At 43.5% G+C, this 26,363-nt stretch overlaps 1 protein-coding gene, 16 non-coding genes and 6 pseudogenes across 17 annotated transcripts; 12 read left to right on the forward strand and 11 right to left on the reverse strand.

Moving 5' to 3' along the window:
* The first annotated feature begins 3,149 nt into the window (after positions 1 to 3,149).
* Positions 3,150 to 5,073, forward strand: LOC100700689 (transcription factor Adf-1). Its single transcript, XM_003458084.5, has 4 exons — positions 3,150 to 3,524; positions 3,629 to 3,694; positions 3,827 to 3,907; positions 4,354 to 5,073. Exons 1-4 carry the CDS (start codon positions 3,195 to 3,197, stop codon positions 4,714 to 4,716), a joined length of 840 nt encoding a protein of 279 aa, XP_003458132.1. The 5' UTR covers positions 3,150 to 3,194; the 3' UTR covers positions 4,717 to 5,073.
* Positions 5,074 to 8,058: 2,985 nt separating this feature from the next.
* Positions 8,059 to 8,177, reverse strand: LOC112843992 (5S ribosomal RNA). The gene has a single exon (XR_003216547.1). It is a non-coding gene; the product is annotated as a 5S ribosomal RNA (ribosomal RNA).
* A 358-nt stretch (positions 8,178 to 8,535) lies between these two features.
* LOC112843965 (5S ribosomal RNA) lies at positions 8,536 to 8,654 on the forward strand. The gene has a single exon (XR_003216532.1). It is a non-coding gene; the product is annotated as a 5S ribosomal RNA (ribosomal RNA).
* An 839-nt stretch (positions 8,655 to 9,493) lies between these two features.
* LOC112843998 (5S ribosomal RNA) lies at positions 9,494 to 9,612 on the reverse strand. Its single transcript, XR_003216553.1, has one exon. It is a non-coding gene; the product is annotated as a 5S ribosomal RNA (ribosomal RNA).
* Positions 9,613 to 9,970: 358 nt separating this feature from the next.
* LOC112844025 (5S ribosomal RNA) lies at positions 9,971 to 10,089 on the forward strand. Its single transcript, XR_003216580.1, has one exon. It is a non-coding gene; the product is annotated as a 5S ribosomal RNA (ribosomal RNA).
* An 839-nt stretch (positions 10,090 to 10,928) lies between these two features.
* LOC112844002 (5S ribosomal RNA) lies at positions 10,929 to 11,047 on the reverse strand. Its single transcript, XR_003216557.1, has one exon. It is a non-coding gene; the product is annotated as a 5S ribosomal RNA (ribosomal RNA).
* Positions 11,048 to 11,405: 358 nt separating this feature from the next.
* LOC112844026 (5S ribosomal RNA) lies at positions 11,406 to 11,524 on the forward strand. The gene has a single exon (XR_003216581.1). It is a non-coding gene; the product is annotated as a 5S ribosomal RNA (ribosomal RNA).
* Positions 11,525 to 12,362: 838 nt separating this feature from the next.
* On the reverse strand, positions 12,363 to 12,481 carry LOC112844003 (5S ribosomal RNA). Its single transcript, XR_003216558.1, has one exon. It is a non-coding gene; the product is annotated as a 5S ribosomal RNA (ribosomal RNA).
* Positions 12,482 to 12,838: 357 nt separating this feature from the next.
* Positions 12,839 to 12,956, forward strand: LOC112843974 (5S ribosomal RNA). Its single transcript, XR_003216541.1, has one exon. It is a non-coding gene; the product is annotated as a 5S ribosomal RNA (ribosomal RNA).
* An 838-nt stretch (positions 12,957 to 13,794) lies between these two features.
* Positions 13,795 to 13,913, reverse strand: LOC112844004 (5S ribosomal RNA). The gene has a single exon (XR_003216559.1). It is a non-coding gene; the product is annotated as a 5S ribosomal RNA (ribosomal RNA).
* A 357-nt stretch (positions 13,914 to 14,270) lies between these two features.
* LOC112844027 (5S ribosomal RNA) lies at positions 14,271 to 14,389 on the forward strand. The gene has a single exon (XR_003216582.1). It is a non-coding gene; the product is annotated as a 5S ribosomal RNA (ribosomal RNA).
* An 839-nt stretch (positions 14,390 to 15,228) lies between these two features.
* LOC112844024 (5S ribosomal RNA) lies at positions 15,229 to 15,347 on the reverse strand. The gene has a single exon (XR_003216579.1). It is a non-coding gene; the product is annotated as a 5S ribosomal RNA (ribosomal RNA).
* A 356-nt stretch (positions 15,348 to 15,703) lies between these two features.
* LOC112843982 (uncharacterized) lies at positions 15,704 to 15,820 on the forward strand (annotated as a pseudogene).
* An 839-nt stretch (positions 15,821 to 16,659) lies between these two features.
* On the reverse strand, positions 16,660 to 16,778 carry LOC112844005 (5S ribosomal RNA). Its single transcript, XR_003216560.1, has one exon. It is a non-coding gene; the product is annotated as a 5S ribosomal RNA (ribosomal RNA).
* Positions 16,779 to 17,133: 355 nt separating this feature from the next.
* LOC112843976 (5S ribosomal RNA) lies at positions 17,134 to 17,251 on the forward strand. Its single transcript, XR_003216543.1, has one exon. It is a non-coding gene; the product is annotated as a 5S ribosomal RNA (ribosomal RNA).
* Positions 17,252 to 18,078: 827 nt separating this feature from the next.
* On the reverse strand, positions 18,079 to 18,197 carry LOC112844006 (5S ribosomal RNA). The gene has a single exon (XR_003216561.1). It is a non-coding gene; the product is annotated as a 5S ribosomal RNA (ribosomal RNA).
* A 351-nt stretch (positions 18,198 to 18,548) lies between these two features.
* On the forward strand, positions 18,549 to 18,665 carry LOC112843984 (uncharacterized; annotated as a pseudogene).
* A 2,195-nt stretch (positions 18,666 to 20,860) lies between these two features.
* On the reverse strand, positions 20,861 to 20,976 carry LOC112843981 (uncharacterized; annotated as a pseudogene).
* A 350-nt stretch (positions 20,977 to 21,326) lies between these two features.
* On the forward strand, positions 21,327 to 21,442 carry LOC112843988 (uncharacterized; annotated as a pseudogene).
* Positions 21,443 to 23,636: 2,194 nt separating this feature from the next.
* LOC112843980 (uncharacterized) lies at positions 23,637 to 23,753 on the reverse strand (annotated as a pseudogene).
* Positions 23,754 to 24,100: 347 nt separating this feature from the next.
* Positions 24,101 to 24,217, forward strand: LOC112843975 (5S ribosomal RNA). Its single transcript, XR_003216542.1, has one exon. It is a non-coding gene; the product is annotated as a 5S ribosomal RNA (ribosomal RNA).
* An 823-nt stretch (positions 24,218 to 25,040) lies between these two features.
* Positions 25,041 to 25,158, reverse strand: LOC112843970 (5S ribosomal RNA). Its single transcript, XR_003216537.1, has one exon. It is a non-coding gene; the product is annotated as a 5S ribosomal RNA (ribosomal RNA).
* A 353-nt stretch (positions 25,159 to 25,511) lies between these two features.
* On the forward strand, positions 25,512 to 25,627 carry LOC112843987 (uncharacterized; annotated as a pseudogene).
* Positions 25,628 to 26,363: the final 736 nt, after the last annotated feature.

Genomic DNA, 26,363 nt, shown 5'->3' on the forward strand with positions numbered 1-26,363 from the left:
GGGCAGCTCTGAACACCACATCCAGAACACCCTGGATTTTGTTGAGAAGGTGAGAGATGTCATTATGGAGGCAGATGAAACCATGGTCTCGTACGACGTTACATCTCTCTTCACTTGCATCCCAGTCACGGAAGCGTTGGAGGTAGTCCGTAAGAGATTACAGGATGACACCAACCTCAGCAACAGGACCACTCTCAGCATCGACCAAGTGTGTTTGCTTTTGGAACTGTGTCTTCATTCCACCTACTTCACATACAAGGGTCAGTTCTACAGGCAGAAACATGGGTGTGCCATGGGCTCCCCAGTTTCACCCATCGTGGCCAATTTGTACATGGAAGAAGTGGAAAAGAGGGCGTTGCTATCCTACCCTGGAACACCACCAAGCCATTGGTTCAGATATGTGGATGACACCTGGGTGAAAATCAAATCTCAGGACGTACTACATTTCACAGATCACATTAACTCGGTGGACCAACACATCAAATTCACCAGGGAGGATATGAAAAGTGGCAGGTTAGCCTTCTTAGACTGTGAGATTTCCATCAGTAATGGGGGACATCTAAAAGCTGACGTGTACCGTAAACCTACGCATACGGATCAGTATCTAAGGTTTGACTCTCATCATCCACTGGAGCACAAACTGGGTGTCGTCAGAACGCTACAACACAGAGCGAACACCATCCCCACTGACACAGCGGCCAGGGAGGCAGAAGAACAGCACATCAAGAAGGCCCTGAGTAAATGTGGTTATCCCAGCTGGACTTTTGTCAAAGCTGGGAAGGCACCTAAAGAAAGCTCCAGCCGATCCAGGAGAGAAGGACAACCGCTGCCCAGGCGAAAACCTGTAGTGATCCCATATGTGTCAGGAGTATCGGAACAGTTGAGACGCATTTTTTCTAAACACCGGGTCTCTGTGGCTTTTAAACCCCAAAATACGCTGCGCCAAAAACTGGTCCACCCCAAGGATTGGGTCCCCCGACACAAACAGAGTAACATAGTGTACACTGTTAAGTGCCAGGAGGATTGCCAGGATTTATACATCGGGGAAACCAAACAACCTCTGGCGAAGCGGATGGCACAACACAGAAGAGCAACCTCATCAGGCCAGGACTCTGCAGTTTATTTACACCTACAGGCCAGTGGACACTCTTTCAACGATGAGGATGTACACATCCTGGACAGGGAAGAACGCTGGTTTGAGCGCGGAGTCAAGGAGGCCATTTACGTGAAAAGGGAAAGACCATCTCTGAATCGAGGAGGGGGCCTAAGGGTACATCTTTCGCCATCTTACAATGCTGTGATTGCAGCCATTCCCCAACTCTCTGTGAATGGTACTCATGGCCATTGATCAGCGGGCTTTGATCAGTGGGTTTTGGTCAGTGATTGTTGATCAATGGTCATGGGAATTTGCATAATTATGATTAAGGAACTGACCTCACAGCCCATTGTTCCTTCAGTGGGCTGGTTTCAGTCATTATGCAAATGTACTGTTTATAAAGGTTGGGGAAACCTGCAGTCAGCTGAGACTGAAGAAGTCACTTGGATGAGTGACGAAACGTTTCTCCCACAAAACGCTACGTCCAGATGAACAGATTCAACTTTTGGAGATAAATGGTAAATGGCCTGTATTTGTATAGCGCTTTCTAGTCCCTAAGGACCCCAAAGCGCTTTACACAACCTGTCATCCACCCATTCACACACACATTCACACACTGGTGATGGCAAGCTACATTGTAGCCACAGCCACCCTGGGGCGCACTGACAGAAGCGTTTGATACCAATAAAACGAACTTTAAACGAGGTTAAGCAAAGTTAAAGTACTTTTTAGAAAGTAAATGGAAAGTTAAAAAAAAAAAACCCAAAACGTAATTTTTCTCCCCCTGGCGACAATAATGTGTTACTGCAACCCAAGAGAACGCTCCACTCAATCTCATTTATGTTTTCAGAAATATGCACCCTGTGGTTATGAGATAAAAACTCATATTGCAGCACACTTACTAGTGACCAACATTTTTCATACCCATGTGTGGACACTCCAGTCAAATCTGATAAAGAGGAGTAATGCTTCCCTTTGTTTACACCACTGTACTACAGGCATTTTTTTTTAAAAATGTCAGGTCTTATTAAATTCAGAAAAGTGCTTTATTTTAATTACAGCATTCACTTTGTTTACTTTGACTGTTGATTGTACAATATAAATGCTCTTTTGTGTCCCAGTAACGACTGAAATTAAAGTTAAAATAACTGCCCAAATAAATGCTAAAAGACATTTCATTTCATATAAGTAAAGAAGAATTAACAGTGAACCTAAAGACAAAAAGTAAATGTTAAAAATGCTGTCAAAAGTCAAAAGAAAATATAACCAAGTAGATTGCACCCGGTTCCCCAAAAGAGTTTTTAGATATTGTTTCCTTTCAATGTTTTAGGTTCTAGTGGTTATCACAAACACAATGAAATCACTATGTGGTTCCTGTTTTAATGAATCCTGATGATAAAGGAAGGAGCTTTTCAAAAGGATGAAACTGAAACAGACTACACACGTTTCCTGAAAGAGTGGACACTGTAGTGATGATTTTAATCCTTTTGAAATGTAACAGAGGGGCTACAGTGAAAATCAATATTTAACCATATTTCAGTGGTTGAGCTGTCAGTTTATCCATTATTAGCAGTGTAAACTTGTCGCACACACTGATTGGGAGACCCTGTCAGAGAAAAGTGAAGGTATCACAAAGCTTCCTGCTGTATTTCCATCTGACCGTTAAGGGTCTCTAAAAAGGAGTGGGTGGAAGTGCCAGATTAGACACTGCTTATATTCCCCTTCTGTCCTGCCATTCTGACTGCTCTGGGTGGCTATGAAATCTCTCTTCTTCTGATGTGTTGGGTCACAATCACACTCATTTGTTTCCCTTTTTGGCAGAAATTAGCGTGAAGATGCAACTGCAAAAATCTTAATTTGCATATGTTATTTAGGCATTTTAATCGTATCTCTATATCTCTATATTAATTATTATTATTATTATTATTATTATTATTATTATTATTATTATTATTATTATTATTAACAATAATAACAATAATAATCATAACAAACAGCACGTAGTCGACGTTGATGACGCTATACGTAGATCGAATGCTGATTGGTTGAAACACTGAGTTGACCCGGAAAGAGAAAACCTTCACGGAAGCTGACAAAAATGGCAGCGCTCGAAAGTTTCGAGGAACAGTTAGCTGAACAAATTGCGTTACACCACAACCTTTATGACCCTGGACACAAGTATTACAAGAACCCGCACGTTAGCATCAAGTCGTGGCAAGAAATAGCAGCCGCCCTCCAGACAGAGCCTGACAAATGCCGGGAGAAGTGGAAGCAACTTCGGGACAGGTATGTTCGGGCCAAGAAAAAGTTCACCAGCAAAAGCGGCCAGCCAGCGAGACCAGCGAGAACCCCTCCGCTGCTGAAGTCCCTGTCGTGGCTGGACGGGTACGTGAAACACAGGAATGCCGTGACGAGGTACACAATAGAGGTACGAGACGCAATAACTTCCAGCTGTGCAGAAAAATAAAATAAATAAAAATAAACAAACTATAAGAAGGTTTGGGGTATTTACAGTTCATGTGTCCTTAATAGAGTCCCGAAGACTTCTCATCCTCCCCCGCAGGGCCGGCCCAGGTGCTGGAAGACATGGCTAACCCTGTAAGTATTCCTGTTTGTGTGTGATGTTTTGATCCCCTTCACCTGTATGTTTAGCTATGTACAGTCATAGCGGAAGTGTTTGGTGGTATTACTGCATCTCAGTATTTTTACACTGGTGCTGTTTTCCTTTAGTATCCTGATAAATCCCAGAGTTCAGCTGCAGCATCCCCTGGACCGTCACCACACAACAGCAGCCAGGGTGGCGAAATACAAGTAAGTGCTTTTACAGGACTAGCCTGACTGGCACAGACATGTGTGGGTCCTCTATCATGCTTTTTTTTAAATAGCATGTATAAAAAATAAATAGCAGTATAATCAGATTACAAAAACTTGGTTGCTTATAAACACTTAACAGAACCATATTTACATATGGAAAAAACGGAAATATACACATACACAAATGGAGAATGTAACATTACATTGACAAGGTGATGATGAAATAAACATAATATATGTGGAAATTAAAAGAATTAGGATTTATAAGAAGTTTTTGGAAACATAGTTATTAATAATTGCCTCATGTCAGATATGTTTCTGCAAATTCATCTTGACCCAATGAGGAGGAGATGTGGTCCATACAATACAGTCATTATGGTAAGGTTAATAACTGCTTGATGATGCTTCCTTGACTAGTAATTTCCCATTCTGTTTCGTTGCAGTTGATGGAGTCAACTCTGCCGAGCCCCTCCAGGTCCGAGGGCAGCCCGACACGGCGCTGCATCACCCCGACCCCACAAAGCCGGCCTAATAAAAGGAAGGAACATGATGAGGACCACGCCACCACCTCCATAAAAGACCTGATATTGGACTGCTCCAAAATGGCAGCATTACGTGACATGTGTGCTGTGCAAGGGGACGAGCTGGACGAGTCGCACTACTTTGGAATCGTGGTCGCAAAGGGGCTGCGGACATTGCCGGACAAAATGCGGGCAGATGCCATGGCACAGGTGATGCTGCTGTTGAGCAACTTCCGTCAACAAGCTTTTGAGCTGCAAACAACAAACGACAACAAGAAAACCTGATGACACGTCTTTGTTGTTCTTTATTTTTTTTCACCCATTCTTACGCGTTGTTCTTAATATCATAAAACCTTTGCTTCCATCTTCTGCTTTTGTCTGTGAGGCTCATAGAAAGAAGCCGAGAGTTTCTCTGACAGCATGCTGTGAAGTGTGAGCTTGCTACACTGACTGTTGCTGACAGTTTCAGGACATTTTTATAGTTGTCAAGTGTTTAGTTTATACGTGTGCACATACATCCGCCAAGTCCCACAATAGCTTTATTACAAAAATACAGAAATTAGTATAGCACAAATGTATATATTGTATTTTTATATTAAATGTGTAGTGTATATTTATAAAATCTTTGAACTTTTATAATTATGTGCTTTGTTTGTCTGGTACACCAGAAGACTGACTTTGATTTAGGAACTACAGGGAGTGCAGAATTATTAGGCAAGTTGTATTTTTGAGGAATAATTTTATTATTGAACAACAACCATGTTCTCAATGAACCCAAAAAACTCATTAATATCAAAGCTGAATGTTTCTGGAAGTAGTTTTTAGTTTGTTTTTAGTTTTAGCTATTTTAGGGGGATATCTGTGTGTGCAGGTGACTATTACTGTGCATAATTATTAGGCAACTTAACAAGAAACAAATATATACCCATTTCAATTATTTATTTCTACCAGTGAAACCAATATAACATCTCCACATTCACAAATATACATTTCTGACATTCAAAAACAAAACAAAAACAAATCAGCGACCAATATAGCCACCTTTCTTTGAAAGGACACTCAAAAGCCTGCCATCCATGGATTCTGTCAGTGTTTTGATCGGTTCACCATCAACATTGCGTGCAGCAGCAACCACAGCCTCCCAGACACTGTTCAGAGAGGTGTACTGTTTTCCCTCCTTGTAAATCTCACATTTGATGATGGACCACAGGTTCTCAATGGGGTTCAGATCAGGTGAACAAGGAGGCCATGTCATTAGTTTTTCTTCTTTTATACCCTTTCTTGCCAGCCACGCTGTGTAGTACTTGGACGCGTGTGATGGAGCATTGTCCTGCATGGAAATCATGTTTTTCTTGAAGGATGCAGACTTCTTCCTGTACCACTGCTTGAAGAAGGTGTCTTCCAGAAACTGGCAGTAGGACTGGGAGTTGAGCTCGACTCCATCCTCAACCCGAAAAGGCCCCACAAGCTCATCTTTGATGATACCAGCCCAAACCAGTACTCCACCTTGCTGGCGTCTGAGTCGGACTGGAGCTCTCTGCCCTTTACCAATCCAGCCACGGGCCCATCCATCTGGCCCATCAAGACTCACTCTCATTGCATCAGTCCATAAAACCTTAGAAAAATCAGTCTTGAGATATTTCTTGGCCCAGTCTTGACATTTCAGCTTGTGTGTCTTGTTCAGTGGTGGTCGTCTTTCAGCCTTTCTTACCTTGGCCATGTCTCTGAGTATTGCACACCTTGTGCTTTTGGGCACTCCAGTGATGTTGCAGCTCTGAAATATGGCCAAACTGGTGGCAAGTGGCATCTTGGCAGCTGCACGCTTGACTTTTCTCAGTTCATGGGCAGTTATTTTGCGCCTTGGTTTTTCCACACGCTTCTTGCGACCCTGTTGACTATTTTGAATGAAACGCTTGATTGTTCGATGATCACGCTTCAGAAGCTTTGCAATTTTAAGACTGCTGCATCCCTCTGCAAGATATCTCACTATTTTTGACTTTTCTGAGCCTGTCAAGTCCTTCTTTTGACCCATTTTGCCAAAGGAAAGGAAGTTGCCTAATAATTATGCACACCTGATATAGGGTGTTGATGTCATTAGACCACACCCCTTCTCATTACAGAGATGCACATCACCTAATATGCTTAATTGGTAGTAGGCTTTCGAGCCTATACAGCTTGGAGTAAGACAACATGCATGAAGAGGATGATGTGGACAAAATACTCATTTGCCTAATAATTCTGCACTCCCTGTACGTACTGTGACGACATCCTGGTAACAAGAGTTACCAGGATGTCGGCGCTCTTTGTAGTTTGTATAGGCAATGGGAAAGCGCACTGTTATTACACTGTACACACCATAAAACTGGCAGGTGTATCTTGATCATGGTCACTGTGCTGTTTTGCCACAGTGCTAGTCTGATAATAGCTGACTGCTCTGGCCCAACAAAACGTCTTAAATCTCAAGACTTTATTGAATGTAAGTTTAAAGCCTAATGAAAATCAGGGTGGTATTGCTCGTTTAAAGAAATTAGCTTCCCACTTTTCCTTTCAAGAAACTACAGAAAACAATTTGTTTACTGCAAAATTTGTAAATTTGAAACAGCCCGATTTCTTAGTAATTACAGCAGTAATTTAACATAGTAGAGAAAAATGGAGAAACAGTTTTTGATACCCAAATGTGCACATCGCTTTGAAATTCCTAATGATTTATGTCTCGTAATGTGAGAGCTAGCAGACAGCTGTTAGAAAAAGGAGAACAATGCACAGCTTATTTATTTCCTTTTTTTAATCTGAAAAAGCAACAGGAACAGGTCAATTCCATTCATGAACCTATTGTTAATAGTGTGATTACATATCCTAAATTAATAGCAAAATACGATTCTGCCTTTTACAATGAACTGTTCAAATCCAGCCACTCATCCAGTCATCTACATATAATGTAATGAATATTAAGAGTTGTAGGAATCAGTAAGCTGAATGGAAGAGTGGATGTGATGCTCTTGTCACTCTGGGAGAAACAAGAATAGCCATTTTGAAACTGAAGTCCCTAAAACTTCTTGTTTTAAAGTCTCGAATTATTACAGTTATTACATATTGGCGTCGTTTTGGTTAAAGAAAGTTAAAAGGATTTCTGTCGTTTGAGACTACAAAGTCAAGTTTGCAATTAAAACCCATGAGGCCTGCTGTTAAAATAGCTTTATTAACCTGGTTTTAGTCTTGCAGTAATGTGGATAGTAGCATCACCTTCACCTTGCTCCATGTTAGAAACTCCATGATATCGTGTTCCCTGCTCAGGGTAGCACACTGCTGCGCATTTATTCAGTATTCTTGGGGACCGCAGTCAGCAGCGAATAAGAATTCAAAGTCGTTGCACATGGGTGGACACTGTGCCCCCTGCACACTACAAGGTTAACAAGTTCCTCACTACTGAGCCCAGACGGACTAGCCATAGACATTTCCTACATTTAAAGGATAAATAAGTTTGTGTATTTCCTAAATATTTTGTTCTTGTTGTTTTCCTGTTTTTTGTTTTACACAAAAGCAAAAGGCAATCAGGAGCGTTGTCATGAAGCTGCCTCCACTGAGTGTGCAGCAGCGCCCTCTGCAGTTTGTGTGTTGAAGTGCAAAAGCTTACAGCACCTGGTATTCCCAGGCGGTCTCCCATCCAAGTACTGACCAGGCCCGACCCTGCTTAGCTTCCGAGATCAGACGAGATCGGGCGTGTTCAGGGTGGTATGGCCGTAAGCGAGGGAGGCCCGCTACAAAAGACCTTTTATACTTGGCAAATGTCACACAGCTTAAACTATAGTATTGTGCTAAGCTTCATATGTTACGGCGAAAACATGCAAACCTTTGTTGTTAACTGCAGCTTCAACACTGAGGTGCAAAAATGCTTTTCCCGCGGTAACGTCACGATAATAACACATGTTAGTTTCTCACAGCACAGTGTTAAAGTGACAGAGAGCACACAGTGTGTTAGGACGATTTGGAAGTCCAACATTTTCGTGGTTTGGAGAATTCAACTTCTACACAGAACATAAAAAACGTAAGCATGACTGTGTCATCACAGCATGTATAAAAAGGCTGTTTCTGAAGCGTTCTCTCGCTTACGGCCATACCACCCTGAACGCGCCCGATCTCGTCTGATCTCGGAAGCCAAGCAGGGTCGGGCCTGGTCAGTACTTGGACGGGAGACCGCCTGGGAAAACCAGGTGATGTAAGCTTTTGCACTTCAACACACAAATGACAGTTTAAATATTGAAACGAATCTGAGGCACTCTTTTAGCTCATTTTCTAATAGGGTGGTTAGTGAGTCTTGCGCAAAGAGCTCTTCCACTGATGTAGTAATGTCAAATTCTTCAAGCGTTATATCAATATCACTGTACATGCACAGAGCACCTGTAGATGTTTTGTGCAAACACTCACAACTGTTTATGACGTGAATTTTGCAGCATTAAGTATGCATTATAACTGTGCTGTCATGTGCCGGTATTAAAAAAAAGGAAGGAAGAAACTAATCAATATCCTTCACTCTAAATTGTTTTTTAAATCACAATAAATGGGTTACAGTATCTACATGAACCCTGTTATCGAGGAAGCCTCTCGCTTACGGCCATACCACGCCTGATTTCATCTGATCTCTGAAGCTAAGCGGGGGCGGTCCTAGATAGTAGCATCACCTTCACCTTGCTCCATGTTAGAAACTCCATGATATCGTGTTCCTGCTCAGGGTAGCACACTGCTGCGCATTTATTCAGTATTCTTGGGGACCGCAGTCAGCAGCGAATAAGAATTCAAAGTCGTTGCACATGGGTGGACACTGTGCCCCCTGCACACTACAAGGTTAACAAGTTCCTCACTACTGAGCCCAGACGGACTAGCCATAGACATTTCCTACATTTAAAGAATAAATAAGTTTGTGTATTTCCTAAATATTTTGTTCTTGTTGTTTTCCTGTTTTTTGTTTTACACAAAAGCAAAAGGCAATCAGGAGCGTTGTCATGAAGCTGCCTCCACTGAGTGTGCAGCAGCGCCCTCTGCAGTTTGTGTGTTGAAGTGCAAAAGCTTACAGCACCTGGTATTCCCAGGCGGTCTCCCATCCAAGTACTGACCAGGCCCGACCCTGCTTAGCTTCCGAGATCAGACGAGATCGGGCGTGTTCAGGGTGGTATGGCCGTAAGCGAGGGAGGCCCGCTACAAAAGACCTTTTATACTTGGCAAATGTCACACAGCTTAAACTATAGTATTGTGCTAAGCTTCATATGTTACGGCGAAAACATGCAAACCTTTGTTGTTAACTGCAGCTTCAACACTGAGGTGCAAAAATGCTTTTCCCGCGGTAACGTCACGATAATAACACATGTTAGTTTCTCACAGCACAGTGTTAAAGTGACAGAGAGCACACAGTGTGTTAGGACGATTTGGAAGTCCAACATTTTCGTGGTTTGGAGAATTCAACTTCTACACAGAACATAAAAAACGTAAGCATGACTGTGTCATCACAGCATGTATAAAAAGGCTGTTTCTGAAGCGTTCTCTCGCTTACGGCCATACCACCCTGAACGCGCCCGATCTCGTCTGATCTCGGAAGCCAAGCAGGGTCGGGCCTGGTCAGTACTTGGACGGGAGACCGCCTGGGAATACCAGGTGCTGTAAGCTTTTGCACTTCAACACACAAATGACAGTTTAAATATTGAAACGAATCTGAGGCACTCTTTTAGCTCATTTTCTAATAGGGTGGTTAGTGAGTCTTGCGCAAAGAGCTCTTCCACTGATGTAGTAATGTCAAATTCTTCAAGCGTTATATCAATATCACTGTACATGCACAGAGCACCTGTAGATGTTTTTGTGCAAACACTCACAACTGTTTATGACGTGAATTTTGCAGCATTAAGTATGCATTATAACTGTGCTGTCATGTGCCGGTATTAAAAAAAAGGAAGGAAGAAACTAATCAATATCCTTCACTCTAAATTGTTTTTTAAATCACAATAAATGGGTTACAGTATCTACATGAACCCTGTTATCGAGGAAGCCTCTCGCTTACGGCCATACCACGCCTGATTTCATCTGATCTCTGAAGCTAAGCGGGGGCGGTCCTAGATAGTAGCATCACCTTCACCTTGCTCCATGTTAGAAACTCCATGATATCGTGTTCCCTGCTCAGGGTAGCACACTGCTGCGCATTTATTCAGTATTCTTCGGGACCGCAGTCAGCAGCGAATAAGAATTCAAAGTCGTTGCACATGGGTGGACACTGTGCCCGCTGCACACTACAAGGTTAACAAGTTCCTCACTACTGAGCCCAGACGGACTAGCCATAACATTTCCTACATTTAAAGAATAAATAAGTTTGTGTATTTCCTAAATATTTTGTTCTTGTTGTTTTCCTGTTTTTTGTTTTACACAAAGCAAAAGGCAATCAGGAGCGTTGTCATGAAGCTGCCTCCACTGAGTGTGCAGCAGCGCCCTCTGCAGTTTGTGTGTTGAAGTGCAAAAGCTTACAGCACCTGGTATTCCCAGGCGGTCTCCCATCCAAGTACTGACCAGGCCCGACCCTGCTTAGCTTCCGAGATCAGACGAGATCGGGCGTGTTCAGGGTGGTATGGCCGTAAGCGAGGGAGGCCCGCTACAAAAGACCTTTTATACTTGGCAAATGTCACACAGCTTAAACTATAGTATTGTGCTAAGCTTCATATGTTACGGCGAAAACATGCAAACCTTTGTTGTTAACTGCAGCTTCAACACTGAGGTGCAAAAATGCTTTTCCCGCGGTAACGTCACGATAATAACACATGTTAGTTTCTCACAGCACAGTGTTAAAGTGACAGAGAGCACACAGTGTGTTAGGACGATTTGGAAGTCCAACATTTTCGTGGTTTGGAGAATTCAACTTCTACACAGAACATAAAAAACGTAAGCATGACTGTGTCATCACAGCATGTATAAAAAGGCTGTTTCTGAAGCGTTCTCTCGCTTACGGCCATACCACCCTGAACGCGCCCGATCTCGTCTGATCTCGGAAGCCAAGCAGGGTCGGGCCTGGTCAGTACTTGGACGGGAGACCGCCTGGGAATACCAGGTGCTGTAAGCTTTTGCACTTCAACACACAAATGACAGTTTAAATATTGAAACGAATCTGAGGCACTCTTTTAGCTCATTTTCTAATAGGGTGGTTAGTGAGTCTTGCGCAAAGAGCTCTTCCACTGATGTAGTAATGTCAAATTCTTCAAGCGTTATATCAATATCACTGTACATGCACAGAGCACCTGTAGATGTTTTTGTGCAAACACTCACAACTGTTTATGACGTGAATTTTGCAGCATTAAGTATGCATTATAACTGTGCTGTCATGTGCCGGTATTAAAAAAAAGGAAGGAAGAAACTAATCAATATCCTTCACTCTAAATTGTTTTTTAAATCACAATAAATGGGTTACAGTATCTACATGAACCCTGTTATCGAGGAAGCCTCTCGCTTACGGCCATACCACGCCTGATTTCATCTGATCTCTGAAGCTAAGCGGGGGCGGTCCTAGATAGTAGCATCACCTTCACCTTGCTCCATGTTAGAAACTCCATGATATCGTGTTCCTGCTCAGGGTAGCACACTGCTGCGCATTTATTCAGTATTCTTCGGGACCGCAGTCAGCAGCGAATAAGAATTCAAAGTCGTTGCACATGGGTGGACACTGTGCCCGCTGCACACTACAAGGTTAACAAGTTCCTCACTACTGAGCCCAGACGGACTAGCCATACACATTTCCTACATTTAAAGAATAAATAAGTTTGTGTATTTCCTAAATATTTTGTTCTTGTTGTTTTCCTGTTTTTTGTTTTACACAAAGCAAAAGGCAATCAGGAGCGTTGTCATAAGCTGCCTCCACTGAGTGTGCAGCAGCGCCCTCTGCAGTTTGTGTGTTGAAGTGCAAAAGCTTACAGCACCTGGTATTCCCAGGCGGTCTCCCATCCAAGTACTGACCAGGCCCGACCCTGCTTAGCTTCCGAGATCAGACGAGATCGGGCGTGTTCAGGGTGGTATGGCCGTAAGCGAGGGAGGCCCGCTACAAAAGACCTTTTATACTTGGCAAATGTCACACAGCTTAAACTATAGTATTGTGCTAAGCTTCATATGTTACGGCGAAAACATGCAAACCTTTGTTGTTAACTGCAGCTTCAACACTGAGGTGCAAAAATGCTTTTCCCGCGGTAACGTCACGATAATAACACATGTTAGTTTCTCACAGCACAGTGTTAAAGTGACAGAGAGCACACAGTGTGTTAGGACGATTTGGAAGTCCAACATTTTCGTGGTTTGGAGAATTCAACTTCTACACAGAACATAAAAAACGTAAGCATGACTGTGTCATCACAGCATGTATAAAAGGCTGTTTCTGAAGCGTTCTCTCGCTTACGCCATACCACCCTGAACGCGCCCGATCTCGTCTGATCTCGGAAGCCAAGCAGGGTCGGGCCTGGTCAGTACTTGGACGGGAGACCGCCTGGGAATACCAGGTGCTGTAAGCTTTTGCACTTCAACACACAAATGACAGTTTAAATATTGAAACGAATCTGAGGCACTCTTTTAGCTCATTTTCTAATAGGGTGGTTAGTGAGTCTTGCGCAAAGAGCTCTTCCACTGATGTAGTAATGTCAAATTCTTCAAGCGTTATATCAATATCACTGTACATGCACAGAGCACCTGTAGATGTTTTTGTGCAAACACTCACAACTGTTTATGACGTGAATTTTGCAGCATTAAGTATGCATTATAACTGTGCTGTCATGTGCCGGTATTAAAAAAAAGGAAGGAAGAAACTAATCAATATCCTTCACTCTAAATTGTTTTTTAAATCACAATAAATGGGTTACAGTATCTACATGAACCCTGTTATCGAGGAAGCCTCTCGCTTACGGCCATACCACGCCTGATTTCATCTGATCTCTGAAGCTAAGCGGGGCGGTCCTAGATAGTAGCATCACCTTCACCTTGCTCCATGTTAGAAACTCCATGATATCGTGTTCCCTGCTCAGGGTAGCACACTGCTGCGCATTTATTCAGTATTCTTGGGACCGCAGTCAGCAGCGAATAAGAATTCAAAGTCGTTGCACATGGGTGGACACTGTGCCCCTGCACACTACAAGGTTAACAAGTTCCTCACTACTGAGCCCAGACGGACTAGCCATAGACATTTCCTACATTTAAAGAATAAATAAGTTTGTGTATTTCCTAAATATTTTGTTCTTGTTGTTTTCCTGTTTTTTGTTTTACACAAAAGCAAAAGGCAATCAGGAGCGTTGTCATGAAGCTGCCTCCACTGAGTGTGCAGCAGCGCCCTCTGCAGTTTGTGTGTTGAAGTGCAAAAGCTTACAGCACCTGGTATTCCCAGGCGGTCTCCCATCCAAGTACTGACCAGGCCCGACCCTGCTTAGCTTCCGAGATCAGACGAGATCGGGCGTGTTCAGGGTGGTATGGCCGTAAGCGAGGGAGGCCCGCTACAAAAGACCTTTTATACTTGGCAAATGTCACACAGCTTAAACTATAGTATTGTGCTAAGCTTCATATGTTACGGCGAAAACATGCAAACCTTTGTTGTTAACTGCAGCTTCAACACTGAGGTGCAAAAATGCTTTTCCCGCGGTAACGTCACGATAATAACACATGTTAGTTTCTCACAGCACAGTGTTAAAGTGACAGAGAGCACACAGTGTGTTAGGACGATTTGGAAGTCCAACATTTTCGTGGTTTGGAGAATTCAACTTCTACACAGAACATAAAAAACGTAAGCATGACTGTGTCATCACAGCATGTATAAAAGGCTGTTTCTGAAGCGTTCTCTCGCTTACGGCCATACCACCCTGAACGCGCCCGATCTCGTCTGATCTCGGAAGCCAAGCAGGGTCGGGCCTGGTCAGTACTTGGACGGGAGACCGCCTGGGAATACCAGGTGCTGTAAGCTTTTGCACTTCAACACACAAATGACAGTTTAAATATTGAAACGAATCTGAGGCACTCTTTTAGCTCATTTTCTAATAGGGTGGTTAGTGAGTCTTGCGCAAAGAGCTCTTCCACTGATGTAGTAATGTCAAATTCTTCAAGCGTTATATCAATATCACTGTACATGCACAGAGCACCTGTAGATGTTTTTGTGCAAACACTCACAACTGTTTATGACGTGAATTTGCAGCATTAAGTATGCATTATAACTGTGCTGTCATGTGCCGGTATTAAAAAAAGGAAGGAAGAAACTAATCAATATCCTTCACTCTAAATTGTTTTTTAAATCACAATAAATGGGTTACAGTATCTACATGAACCCTGTTATCGAGGAAGCCTCTCGCTTACGGCCATACCACGCCTGATTTCATCTGATCTCTGAAGCTAAGCGGGGGCGGTCCTAGATAGTAGCATCACCTTCACCTTGCTCCATGTTAGAAACTCCATGATATCGTGTTCCCTGCTCAGGGTAGCACACTGCTGCGCATTTATTCAGTATTCTTGGGGACCGCAGTCAGCAGCGAATAAGAATTCAAAGTCGTTGCACATGGGTGGACACTGTGCCCCCTGCACACTACAAGGTTAACAAGTTCCTCACTACTGAGCCCAGACGGACTAGCCATAGACATTTCCTACATTTAAAGAATAAATAAGTTTGTGTATTTCCTAAATATTTTGTTCTTGTTGTTTTCCTGTTTTTTGTTTTACACAAAAGCAAAAGGCAATCAGGAGCGTTGTCATGAAGCTGCCTCCACTGAGTGTGCAGCAGCGCCCTCTGCAGTTTGTGTGTTGAAGTGCAAAAGCTTACAGCACCTGGTATTCCCAGGCGGTCTCCCATCCAAGTATTGACCAGGCCCGACCCTGCTTAGCTTCCGAGATCAGACGAGATCGGGCGTGTTCAGGGTGGTATGGCCGTAAGCGAGGAGGCCCGCTACAAAAGACCTTTTATACTTGGCAAATGTCACACAGCTTAAACTATAGTATTGTGCTAAGCTTCATATGTTACGGCGAAAACATGCAAACCTTTGTTGTTAACTGCAGCTTCAACACTGAGGTGCAAAAATGCTTTTCCCGCGGTAACGTCACGATAATAACACATGTTAGTTTCTCACAGCACAGTGTTAAAGTGACAGAGAGCACACAGTGTGTTAGGACGATTTGGAAGTCCAACATTTCGTGGTTTGGAGAATTCAACTTCTACACAGAACATAAAAAACGTAAGCATGACTGTGTCATCACAGCATGTATAAAAAGGCTGTTTCTGAAGCGTTCTCTCGCTTACGGCCATACCACCCTGAACGGCCCGATCTCGTCTGATCTCGGAAGCCAAGCAGGGTCGGGCCTGGTCAGTACTTGGACGGGAGACCGCCTGGAATACCAGGTGCTGTAAGCTTTTGCACTTCAACACACAAATGACAGTTTAAATATTGAAACGAATCTGAGGCACTCTTTTAGCTCATTTTCTAATAGGGTGGTTAGTGAGTCTTGCGCAAAGAGCTCTTCCACTGATGTAGTAATGTCAAATTCTTCAAGCGTTATATCAATATCACTGTACATGCACAGAGCACCTGTAGATGTTTTTGTGCAAACACTCACAACTGTTTATGACGTGAATTTTGCAGCATTAAGTATGCATTATAACTGTGCTGTCATGTGCCGGTATTAAAAAAAGGAAGGAAGAAACTAATCAATATCCTTCACTCTAAATTGTTTTTTAAATCACAATAAATGGGTTACAGTATCTACATGAACCCTGTTATCGAGGAAGCCTCTCGCTTACGGCCATACCACGCCTGATTTCATCTGATCTCTGAAGCTAAGCGGGGGCGGTCCTAGATAGTAGCATCACCTTCACCTTGCTCCATGTTAGAAACTCCATGATATCGTGTTCCCTGCTCAGGGTAGCACACTGCTGCGCATTTATTCAGTATTCTTGGGACCGCAGTCAGCAGCGAATAAGAATTCAAAGTCGTTGCACATGGGTGGACACTGTGCCCCCTGCACACTACAAGGTTAACAAGTTCCTCACTACTGAGCCCAGACGGACTAGCCATAGACATTTCCTACATTTAAAGAATAAATAAGTTTGTGTATTTCCTAAATATTTTGTTCTTGTTGTTTTCCTGTTTTTTGTTTTACACAAAAGCAAAAGGCAATCAGGAGCGTTGTCATGAAGCTGCCTCCACTGAGTGTGCAGCAGCGCCCTCTGCAGTTTGTGTGTTGAAGTGCAAAAGCTTACAGCACCTGGTATTCCCAGGCGGTCTCCCATCCAAGTACTGACCAGGCCCGACCCTGCTTAGCTTCCGAGATCAGACGAGATCGGGCGTGTTCAGGGTGGTATGGCCGTAAGCGAGGGAGGCCCGCTACAAAAGACCTTTATACTTGGCAAATGTCACACAGCTTAAACTATAGTATTGTGCTAAGCTTCATATGTTACGGCGAAAACATGCAAACCTTTGTTGTTAACTGCAGCTTCAACACTGAGGTGCAAAAATGCTTTTCCCGCGGTAACGTCACGATAATAACACATGTTAGTTTCTCACAGCACAGTGTTAAAGTGACAGAGAGCACACAGTGTGTTAGGACGATTTGGAAGTCCAACATTTTCGTGGTTGGAGAATTCAACTTCTACACAGAACATAAAAACGTAAGCATGACTGTGTCATCACAGCATGTATAAAAAGGCTGTTTCTGAAGCGTTCTCTCGCTTACGGCCATACCACCCTGAACGGCCCGATCTCGTCTGATCTCGGAAGCCAAGCAGGGTCGGGCCTGGTCAGTACTTGGACGGGAGACCGCCTGGGAATACCAGGTGCTGTAAGCTTTTGCACTTCAACACACAAATGACAGTTTAAATATTGAAACGAATCTGAGGCACTCTTTTAGCTCATTTTCTAATAGGGTGGTTAGTGAGTCTTGCGCAAGAGCTCTTCCACTGAGTAGTAATGTCAAATTCTTCAAGCGTATATCAATATCACTGTACATGCACAGAGCACCTGTAGATGTTTTGTGCAAACACTCACACTGTTTATGACGTGAATTTGCAGCATTAAGTATGCATTATAACTGTGCTGTCATGTGCCGGTATTAAAAAAAAGGAAGGAAGAAACTAATCAATATCCTTCACTCTAATTGTTTTTAAATCACAATAAATGGGTTACAGTATCTACATGAACCCTGTTATCGAGGAAGCCTCTCGCTTACGCCATACCACGCCTGATTTCATCTGATCTCTGAAGCTAAGCGGGGCGGTCCTAGATAGTAGCATCACCTTCACCTTGCTCCATGTTAGAAACTCCATGATATCGTGTTCCCTGCTCAGGGTAGCACACTGCTGCGCATTTATTCAGTTTCTTGGGGACCGCAGTCAGCAGCGAATAAGAATCAAAGTCGTTGCACATGGGTGGACACTGTGCCCCCTGCACACTACAAGGTTAACAAGTTCCTCACTACTGAGCCCAGACGGACTAGCCATAGACATTTCCTACATTTAAAGAATAAATAAGTTTGTGTATTCCTAAATATTTTGTTCTTGTTGTTTTCCTGTTTTTGTTTTACACAAAAGCAAAAGGCAATCAGGAGCGTTGTCATGAAGCTGCCTCCACTGAGTGTGCAGCAGCGCCCTCTGCAGTTTGTGTGTTGAAGTGCAAAAGCTTACAGCACCTGGTATTCCCAGGCGGTCTCCCATCCAAGTACTGACCAGGCCCGACCCTGCTTAGCTTCCGAGATCAGACGAGATCGGGCGTGTTCAGGGTGGTATGGCCGTAAGCGAGGAGGCCCGCTACAAAAGACCTTTATACTTGGCAAATGTCACACAGCTTAAACTATAGTATTGTGCTAAGCTTCATATGTTACGGCGAAAACATGCAAACCTTTGTTGTTAACTGCAGCTTCAACACTGAGGTGCAAAATGCTTTCCCGCGGTAACGTCACGATAATAACACATGTTAGTTCTCACAGCACAGTGTTAAAGTGACAGAGAGCACACAGTGTGTTAGGACGATTTGGAAGTCCAACATTTTCGTGTTTGGAGAATTCAACTTCTACACAGACATAAAAAACGTAAGCATGACTGTGTCATCACAGCATGTATAAAAAGGCTGTTTCTGAAGCGTTCTCTCGCTTACGGCCATACCACCCTGAACGGCCCGATCTCGTCTGATCTCGGAAGCCAAGCAGGGTCGGGCCTGGTCAGTACTTGGACGGGAGACCGCCTGGGAATACCAGTGCTGTAAGCTTTTGCACTTCAACACACAAATGACAGTTTAAATATTGAAACGAATCTGAGGCACTCTTTTAGCTCATTTTCTAATAGGTGGTTAGTGAGTCTGCGCAAAGAGCTCTTCCACTGATGTAGTAATGTCAAATTCTTCAAGCGTTATATCAATATCACTGTACATGCACAGAGCACCTGTAGATGTTTTTGTGCAAACACTCACAACTGTTTATGACGTGAATTTTGCAGCATTAAGTATGCATTATAACTGTGCTGTCATGTGCCGGTATTAAAAAAAGAAGGAAGAAACTAATCATATCCTTCACTCTAAATTGTTTTTAAATCACAATAAATGGTTACAGTATCTACATGAACCCTGTATCGAGGAAGCCTCTCGCTTACGCCATACCACGCCTGATTTCATCTGATCTCTGAAGCTAAGCGGGGCGGTCCTAGATAGTAGCATCACCTCACCTTGCTCCATGTTAGAAACTCCATGATATCGTGTTCCCTGCTCAGGGTAGCACACTGCTGCGCATTTATTCAGTATTCTGGGGACCGCATCAGCAGCGAATAAGAATCAAGTCGTTGCACATGGTGACACTGTGCCCCTGCACACTACAAGGTTAACAAGTCCTCACTACTGAGCCCAGACGGACTAGCCATAGACATTCCTACATTTAAAGAATAAATAAGTTTGTGTATTTCCTAAATATTTTGTTCTTGTGTTTCCTGTTTTTGTTTACACAAAAGCAAAAGGCAATCAGGAGCGTTGTCATGAAGCTGCCTCCACTGAGTGTGCAGCAGCGCCCTCTGCAGTTGTGTGTTGAAGTGCAAAAGCTTACAGCACCTGTATCCCAGGCGGTTCCCATCCAATACGACCAGGCCCGACCCTGCTTAGCTCCGAGATCAGACGAGATCGGGCGTGTTCAGGTGGTATGGCCGTAAGCGAGGGAGCCGCTACAAAAGACCTTTTATACTTGGCAATTCACACAGCTTAAACTATAGTATTGTGCTAAGCTTCATATGTTACGGCAAAACATGCAAACTTTGTTGTTAACTGCAGCTTCAACACTGAGGTGCAAAATGCTTTTCCCGCGGTAACGTCACGATAATAACACATGTTAGTTTCTCACAGCACAGTGTTAAAGTGACAGAGAGCACACAGTTGTTAGGACGATTTGGAAGTCCAACATTTCGTGGTTTGGAGAATCAACTTCTACACAGAACATAAAAACGTAAGCATGACTGTTCATCACAGCATGTATAAAAAGGCTGTTTCTGAAGCGTTCTCTCGTTACGCCATACCACCCTGAACGGGCCCGATCTCGTCTGATCTCGGAAGCCAAGCAGGGTCGGCCTGGTCAGTACTTGGACGGAACCGCCTGGGAAACCAGGTCTGTAAGCTTTTGCACTTCAACACACAAATGACAGTTTAAATATGAAACGAATCTGAGGCACTCTTTTAGCTCATTTCTAATAGGGTGGTTATAGTCTTGCGCAAAGAGCTCTTCCACTGATGTAGTAAGTCAAATTCTTCAAGCGTTATATCAATATCACTGTACATGCACAGAGCACTGTAGATGTTTTGTGCAAACACTCACAACTGTTTATGACGTGAATTTGCAGCATTAAGTATGCATTATAACTTCTGTCATGTGCCGTATTAAAAAAAAGGAAGGAAGAAACTAATCAATATCCTTCACTCTAAATTGTTTTTAAATCACAATAAATGGGTTACAGTATCTACATGACCCTGTTACGAGAAGCCTCTCGCTTACGGCCATACCACGCCTGATTCATCTGATCTCTGAAGCTAAGCGGGGCGGTCCTAGATAGTAGCATCACCTCACCTTGCTCCATGTTAGAAACTCCATGATATCGTGTCCCTGCTCAGGGAGCACACTGCTGCGCATTTATTCAGTATTCTTGGGGACCGCAGTCAGCAGCGAATAAGAATTCAAAGTCGTTGCACATGGTGGACACTGTGCCCCCTGCACACTACAAGGTTAACAAGTTCCTCACTACTGAGCCCAGACGACTAGCCATAGACATTTCCTACATTAAAGAATAAATAAGTTTGTGTATTTCCTAAATATTTTGTTCTTGTGTTTCCTTTTTTGTTTTACACAAAACAAAGGCAATCAGGAGCGTTGTCATGAAGCTGCCTCCACTGAGTGTGCAGCAGCCCTCTGCAGTTTGTGTGTGAAGTGCAAAAGCTTACAGCACCTGGTATTCCCAGGCGGTCTCCCATCCAAGTACTGACCAGGCCGACCCTGCTTAGCTTCCGAGATCAGACGAGATCGGCGTGTTCAGGTGGTATGGCCGTAAGCGAGGAGGCCCGCTACAAAAGACCTTTATACTTGGCAAATGTCACACAGCTTAAACTATAGTATTGTGCTAAGCTTCATATTTACGGCGAAAACATGCAAACCTTTGTTGTTAACTGCAGCTTCAACACTGAGGTGCAAAAATGCTTTTCCCGCGGTAACGTCACGATAATAACACATGTTAGTTCTCACAGCACAGTGTTAAAGTGACAGAGAGCACACAGTGTGTTAGGACGATTTGGAAGTCCAACATTTTCGTGTTGGAGAATTCAACTTCTACACAGAACATAAAAACGTAAGCATGACTGTGTCATCACAGCATGTATAAAAAGGCTGTTTCTGAACGTTCTCTCGCTTACGGCCATACCACCCTGAACGCGCCCGATCTCGTCTATCTCGGAAGCCAAGCAGGTCGGCCTGGTCAGTACTTGGACGGGAGACCGCCTGGGAATACCAGGTGCTGTAAGCTTTTGCACTTCAACACACAAATGACAGTTAAATATGAAACGAATCTGAGGCACTCTTTTAGCTCATTTCTAATAGGGTGGTTAGTGAGTCTTGCGCAAAGAGCCTTCCACTGATGTAGTAATGTCAAATTCTTCAAGCGTTATATCAATATCACTGTACATGCACAGAGCACCTGTAGATGTTTTGTGCAAACACTCACAACTGTTTATGACGTGAATTTGCAGCATTAAGTATGCATTATAACTGTGCTGTCATGTCCGGTATAAAAAAAGAAGAAGAAACAATCAATATCCTTCACTCTAAATTGTTTTTAAATCACAATAAATGGGTTACAGTATCTACATGAACCCTGTTATCGAGAAGCCTCTCGCTTACGGCCATACCACGCCTGATTTCATCTGATCTCTGAAGCTAAGCGGGGCGTCCTAGATAGTAGCATCACCTTCACCTTGCTCCATGTTAGAAACTCCATGATATCGTGTTCCCTGCTCAGGGTAGCACACTGCTGCGCATTATTCAGTATTCTTGGGACCCAGTCAGCAGCGAATAAGAATTCAAAGCGTTGCACATGGGTGGACACTGTGCCCCCTGCACACTACAAGGTAACAATTCCTCACTACTGAGCCCAACGGACACCATAGACATTCCTACATTTAAAGAATAAATAAGTGTATTTCCTAAATATTTGTTCTTGTTGTTTTCCTGTTTTGTTTACACAAAAGCAAAAGGCAATCAGGAGCGTTGTCATGAACTGCCTCCACTGAGTGTGCAGCAGCGCCCTCGCAGTTGTGTGTTGAAGTGCAAAAGCTTACAGCACCTGGTATTCCCAGCGGTCTCCCATCCAAGTACTGACAGGCCCGACCCTGCTTAGCTTCCGAATCAGACAGATCGGCGTGTCAGGGTGGTATGGCCGTAAGCGAGGAGGCCCGCTACAAAAACCTTTTATACTTGGCAAATGTCACACAGCTTAAACTATAGTATTTGCTAAGCTTCATATGTTACGGCGAAAACATGCAAACCTTTGTTGTTAACTGCAGCTTCAACACTGAGGTGCAAAAATGCTTTTCCGCGCGTAACGTCACGATAATAACACATGTTATTTCTCACAGCACAGTGTTAAAGTGACAGAGAGCACACAGTGTGTTAGGACGATTTGGAAGTCCAACATTTCGTGGTTTGGAGAATTCAACTTCTACACAAACATAAAAAACGTAAGCATGACTGTGTCATCACAGCATGTATAAAAGGCTGTTTCTGAAGCTTCTCTCGCTACGCCATACCACCCTGAACGGCCCGATCTCGTCTGATCTCGGAAGCCAAGCAGGGTCGGGCCTGGTCAGTACTTGGACGGGAGACCGCCTGGAAAACCAGTGATGTAAGCTTTTGCACTTCAACACACAAATGACAGTTAAATATTGAAACGGAATCTGAGGCACTCTTTTAGCTCATTTCTAATAGGGTGTTGGAGTCTTGCGCAAAGACTCTTCCACGATGTAGTAATGTCAAATTCTTCAAGCGTTATATCAATATCACTGTACATGCACAGAGCACCTGTAGATGTTTTGTGCAAACACTCACAACTGTTTATGACGTGAATTTTGCAGCATTAAGTATGCATTATAACTTGCTGTCATGGCCGGTATTAAAAAAAAGGAAGGAAGAAACTAATCAATATCCTTCACTCTAAATTGTTTTTAATCACAATAAATGGGTTACAGTATCTACATGAACCCTGTTATCGAGGAAGCCTCTCGCTTACGGCCATACCACGCCTGATTCATCTGATCTCTGAAGCTAAGCGGGGCGGTCCTAGATAGTAGCATCACCTTCACCTTGCTCCATGTTAGAAACTCCATATATCGTGTTCCCTGCTCAGGGTAGCACACTGCTGCGCATTTATTCATATTCTTGGGACCGCAGTCAGCAGCGAATAAGAATTCAAAGTCGTTGCACATGGTGGACACTGTGCCCCCTGCACACTACAAGGTTAACAATCTCACTACTGAGCCCAGACGGACTAGCCATAGACATTTCCTACATTTAAAGAATAAATAAGTTGTGTATTTCCTAAATATTTGTTCTTGTTGTTTTCCTGTTTTTGTTTTACACAAAAGCAAAAGCAATCAGGAGCGTTGTCATGAAGCTGCCTCCACTGATGTGCAGCAGCACCCTCTGCAGTTGTTGTTAAGTGCAAAAGCTTACAGCACCTGGTATTCCCAGGCGTCTCCCATCCAAGTACTGACCAGGCCCGACCCTGCTTAGCTTCCGAGATCAGACGAGATCGGGCGTGTTCAGGTGGTATGGCCGTAAGCGAGGGAGGCCCGCTACAAAACCTTTTATACTTGGCAAATGTCACACAGCTTAAACTATAGTATGTGCTAAGCTTCATATGTTACGGCGAAAACATGCAAACCTTTTTGTAACTGCAGCTTCAACACTGAGGTGCAAAAATGCTTTTCCCGCGGTAACGTCACGATAATAACACATTTAGTTTCTCACAGCACAGTGTTAAAGTGACAGAGAGCACACAGGTGTTAGGACATTGGAAGTCCAACATTTCGTGGTTGGAGAATTCAACTTCTACACAGAACATAAAAAACGTAAGCATGACTGTGTCATCACAGCATGTATAAAAAGGCTGTTTCTGAAGCGTTCTCTCGCTTACGGCCATACCACCCTGAACGCGCCCGATCTCGTCTGATCTCGGAAGCCAAGCAGGGTCGGCCTGGTCAGTACTTGGACGGGAGACCGCCTGGGAAACCAGGTGCTGTAAGCTTTTGCACTTCAACACACAAATGACAGTTTAAATATTGAAACGAATCTGAGGCACTCTTTAGCTCATTTTCTAATAGGGTGTAGTGAGTCTTGCGCAAAGAGCTCTTCCACTGATGTAGTAATGTCAAATTCTTCAAGCGTTATATCAATATCACTGTACATGCACAGAGCACCTGTAGATGTTTTTGTGCAAACACTCACAACTGTTATGACGTGAATTTTGCAGCATTAAGTATGCATTATAACTGTGCTGTCATGTGCCGGTATTAAAAAAAAGGAAGGAAGAAACTAATCAATATCCTTCACTCTAAATTGTTTTTAAATCACAATAAAATGGGTTACAGTATCTACATGAACCCTGTTATCGAGGAAGCCTCTCGCTTACGGCCATACCACGCCTGATTCATCTGATCTCTGAAGCTAAGCGGGGCGTCCTAGATAGTAGCATCACCTTCACCTTGCTCCATGTTAGAAACTCCATGATATCGTGTTCCCTGCTCAGGTAGCACACTGCTGCGCATTTATCAGTATTCTTGGGACCGCAGTCAGCAGCGAATAAGAATTCAAAGTCGTTGCACATGGGTGGACACTGTGCCCCTGCACACTACAAGGTAACAAGTTCCTCACTACTGAGCCCAGACGGACTAGCCATAGACATTTCCTACATTTAAAGAATAAATAAGTTGTGTATTTCCTAATATTTTTTCTTGTTGTTTCCTGTTTTTGTTTTACACAAAAGCAAAAGGCAATCAGGAGCGTTGTCATGAAGCTGCCTCCACTGAGTGTGCAGCAGCCCCTCTGCAGTTTGTGTGTTGAAGTGCAAAAGCTTACAGCACCTGGTATTCCCAGGCGGTCTCCCATCCAAGTACTGACCAGGCCCGACCCTGCTTAGCTTCCGAGATCAGACGAGATCGGGCGTGTTCAGGGTGTATGGCCGTAAGCGAGGAGGCCCGCTACAAAAGACCTTTATACTTGGCAAATGTCACACAGCTTAAACTATAGTATTGTGCTAAGCTTCATATGTTACGGCGAAAACATGCAAACCTTTGTGTTAACTGCAGCTTCAACACTGAGGTGCAAAAATGCTTTTCCCGCGGTAACGTCACGATAATAACACATGTTAGTTTCTCACAGCACAGTGTTAAAGTGACAGAGAGCACACAGTGTGTTAGGACGATTGGAAGTCCAACATTTTCGTGGTTTGGAGAATTCAACTTCTACACAGAACATAAAAAACGTAAGCATGACTGTGTCATCACAGCATGTATAAAAAGGCTGTTCTGAAGCGTTCTCTCGCTTACGGCCATACCACCCTGAACGGCCCGATCTCGTCTGATCTCGGAAGCCAAGCAGGTCGGGCCTGGTCAGTACTTGGACGGGAGACCGCCTGGGAATACCAGTGCTGTAAGCTTTTGCACTTCAACACACAAATGACAGTTTAAATATTGAAACGAATCTGAGGCACTCTTTTAGCTCATTTCTAATAGGGTGGTTAGTGAGTCTTGCGCAAAGAGCTCTTCCACTGATGTAGTAATGTCAAATTCTTCAAGCGTTATATCAATATCACTGTACATGCACAGAGCACCTGTAGATGTTTTTGTGCAAACACTCACAACTGTTTATGACGTGAATTTTGCAGCATTAAGTATGCATTATAACTGTGCTGTCATGTGCCGGTATTAAAAAAAAGGAAGGAAGAAACTAATCAATATCCTTCACTCTAAATTGTTTTTTAAATCACAATAAATGGGTTACAGTATCTACATGAACCCTGTTATCGAGGAAGCCTCTCGCTTACGCCATACCACGCCTGATTTCATCTGATCTCTGAAGCTAAGCGGGGCGGTCCTAGATAGTAGCATCACCTTCACCTTGCTCCATGTTAGAACTCCATGATATCGTGTTCCCTGCTCAGGGTAGCACACTGCTGCGCATTTATTCAGTATTCTTGGGGACCGCAGTCAGCAGCGAATAAGAATTCAAAGTCGTTGCACATGGGTGGACACTGTGCCCCCTGCACACTACAAGGTTAACAAGTTCCTCACTACTGAGCCCAGACGGACTGCCATAGACATTTCCTACATTTAAAGAATAAATAAGTTTGTGTATTTCCTAAATATTTTGTTCTTGTTGTTTTCCTGTTTTTG

This window comes from Oreochromis niloticus, linkage group LG23 (assembly GCF_001858045.2).
Source record: "Oreochromis niloticus isolate F11D_XX linkage group LG23, O_niloticus_UMD_NMBU, whole genome shotgun sequence".
Lineage (NCBI taxonomy): Eukaryota > Metazoa > Chordata > Actinopteri > Cichliformes > Cichlidae > Oreochromis > Oreochromis niloticus.